General features: G+C 39.7%; 1 protein-coding gene across 1 annotated transcript in view; it reads right to left on the minus strand.

The window, feature by feature from the left end:
- The window catches only part of supt3h (SPT3 homolog, SAGA and STAGA complex component), a 12,713-nt gene that overhangs the window by 6,823 nt on the left and 3,362 nt on the right, over nt 1-2,528 (minus strand). Inside the window, exons 2-6 of the mRNA XM_015397610.1 lie at nt 1,572-1,656; nt 1,395-1,481; nt 1,194-1,290; nt 978-1,114; nt 812-887 (exon numbers count right to left, since the gene is read on the minus strand). Of these exons, the coding sequence (XP_015253096.1) occupies nt 812-887; nt 978-1,114; nt 1,194-1,290; nt 1,395-1,481; nt 1,572-1,656 (482 nt within the window). The remainder of the gene's footprint in view (nt 1-811; nt 888-977; nt 1,115-1,193; nt 1,291-1,394; nt 1,482-1,571; nt 1,657-2,528) is intronic.

Here is a 2,528-nt window from a genome sequence, read left to right on the forward strand (position 1 = left end):
TATATATATGTATATATATATACATATATATACACATACACACACATTATACATTTATATACATTATAAATTTCTTTTTAATTTCTACTTTTCTAAATGAATTTAAAGAATTTCATTCTTTTCCAAAACACGTTTTCCCTTGTTCTGTCGGATCAGCATACCCATAGTCAATACACATGCACAAGACGTCAAAGTTGCGTTTATCCCTTAAAAATAGACTTTAAAATACATCGACTGTCGTGTATCCCTGTAGTCAAGTACAAAAAAAAATTAAAGGTCAGATCGCCAAACGCTTCAGTAATTAAGTAATTAAATAGTTTTTTGTACATGACTAAAGGGATACACGCCCGTTGAGGTAGTTTAAAGTCTATTTGTCGGACAGAACTAAAGGGATAAATGGGTATTGACTATGGGTATGCTGCCCACATTACAGAACAAAGGCTCACTTTCTCTTCCTTTCTGGGGGCGAGCTTTTCACTGGAGCATTTTTAATTGGTCAAAAGCAAACGCTTGTATTGGGCTTGAAGTGAAGAGAATTAGATCTGTGAAACACAGTTAGAAAAGAATGTAATTTGAAAATCAGAAAAATACAAAAAAATAAATCATTAAATCTAAAAGAGACCATTTGATAAATATATCATCTGTATGGAATAAAATCTGAAAAAACAGCTAAATCACTCTCAAAACCATTCTTTGGATGACAAAGGTTTTTTTTAAGTTTCCTCTCTGGATTATATTTTTTTTTAGTTTACAAAATGGAACAAAATATTGGAACAAAAGTCACTCCATAGAGGCAGATGAAAAGTCTCACCAAAGCTCAGCTGACGACTCTCACAGAACTCGGTGTACTGAGCCGTGTCCATGTTCCGAGTGTGTCGCTCCAGACGCTGAATATTCAGACAACAAACACAGTGAACAACATCATCATCGTCATCATCATCGTTAGATATGCTGAGTTCTCTGCAGTGACCTCTGACCTCCATCCTCTCCTGTTTAATCGTGTCCACTTCCTGCTTCTCGGCCAATGAAAGGAATTCCCCGGTTTGATCCATCCATGCCAGGAAGTCCAGAGCTAGTCGCTGCCTGCGCTGGTTTCCACCTGCAGACGAACCAGCTGACCGGAGAAACGCAGCCATAGGTCAGACGTAGGTCTGATTATGTTAAAAGCTGTTTGACCGAGTCCGAGCGTTTACCCGACTCCTGCTGCAAGTCCTCTTCCTCCACAGTCTTCAGCAGCTTGAATTTAAAATCTCTGAACTGCAGATATTTTAATAATCGTGCCAGCTTCCTCTGGTTTCAGGCAAAGAAACAAAAAACAAAACAGAAGAATAAACTTCACTCAGAGGTTCAAACCAAAGAGGACTTTAGCTAAAGAGATGAAGCCTTTTCTCTACCTTGTCCCTCCTCAGCAGGAACAGGATGTCCTCGGCTGAAATTACCCTTGAGCCGCGGAGTGCTGCTCCCTCGCAGGCCTGATGCAGCTGTTCCGTACAGTAAAACCATCCGTACATCAGGATCAGACTGTTCAAACTAGGGCCCCTAGTTACAGACTTAACCCCCATTAAAGTTACCATATTAATGAGCTGTGTGTGGACGATGTCCTCTACCAGGGCAGCCGTCTCAAACAGAGGCCTGCGGGCGTCTCCAAGAGCAAACCTGAAACACAAACTTATTCAGCTCTCTGAAGCAAACAGAACCCCCGATGAACAGAACTGGGTTTAACTGGTGAGATGGAGCGTCTCAAGGCTTTCCCTTCATTTAGTCGAGGCATCAAGATCAGGGCTGAATTAATCGGAATAATCAATTATTGAAATAATCAACTAATTTAGTAATCGATTAACTGTTAACTGGAGTATAGAGACGCTAAACTATGGCTTTAGCTGACAGAGAAACCCACTTAGAGCACTTATTATACCCAAATTGTAGAAAAATCGAAACATTTGCATAAATTTAAGATGAAAAATATTTTCCGTCTGTCAATCTGCTCCATCAGAACTCCTCAAGTGGAAAAGTTCTGGTTTCACTTCATTTGATTTCGTAAAGATCTTCTTTAAGCAACCTTTGGCTATCAGATTATTAATAAAAAAAGTAATCAACCGATTAATCGATTTGCAAAATTATAGTTACTTTCAGCCCTAATTACCACTAAATCAAACGGGACTAAAGTGGCGTAATTGTTTCAGCAGCACACAGATCTGCCATGACTGGTCGACCTCTTTGGTTCTGACGGGGGCTCCTCTGTAACAAGACAAAATACTCCTGCACTTTATTCTAAAATAGGCTTAAAACTTTCCTTTTTGATAAAGCTTATAGTTAGAGTGGCTCAGGTTATCCTAATATCTCTATAGTTATGATGCTATAGGCTTAGCCTGCTGGAGGACATAGGAACCCCTATTTCATCATTCTATCTCTATTCTCCCACTCTGCAGAATCTGTTAGTTCAATCTCTCCGTTTTAGTAGCTTCATCTGGTCTGTTCCTGTTTGGCTGTGACTCCATCCTGGAGAGAAATATCAGCTGTGCTGCTGC

This window comes from Cyprinodon variegatus, unplaced genomic scaffold (genome assembly GCF_000732505.1).
Source record: "Cyprinodon variegatus isolate N-32 unplaced genomic scaffold, C_variegatus-1.0 Scaffold873, whole genome shotgun sequence".
Classification (NCBI taxonomy): Eukaryota; Metazoa; Chordata; class Actinopteri; order Cyprinodontiformes; family Cyprinodontidae; genus Cyprinodon; species Cyprinodon variegatus.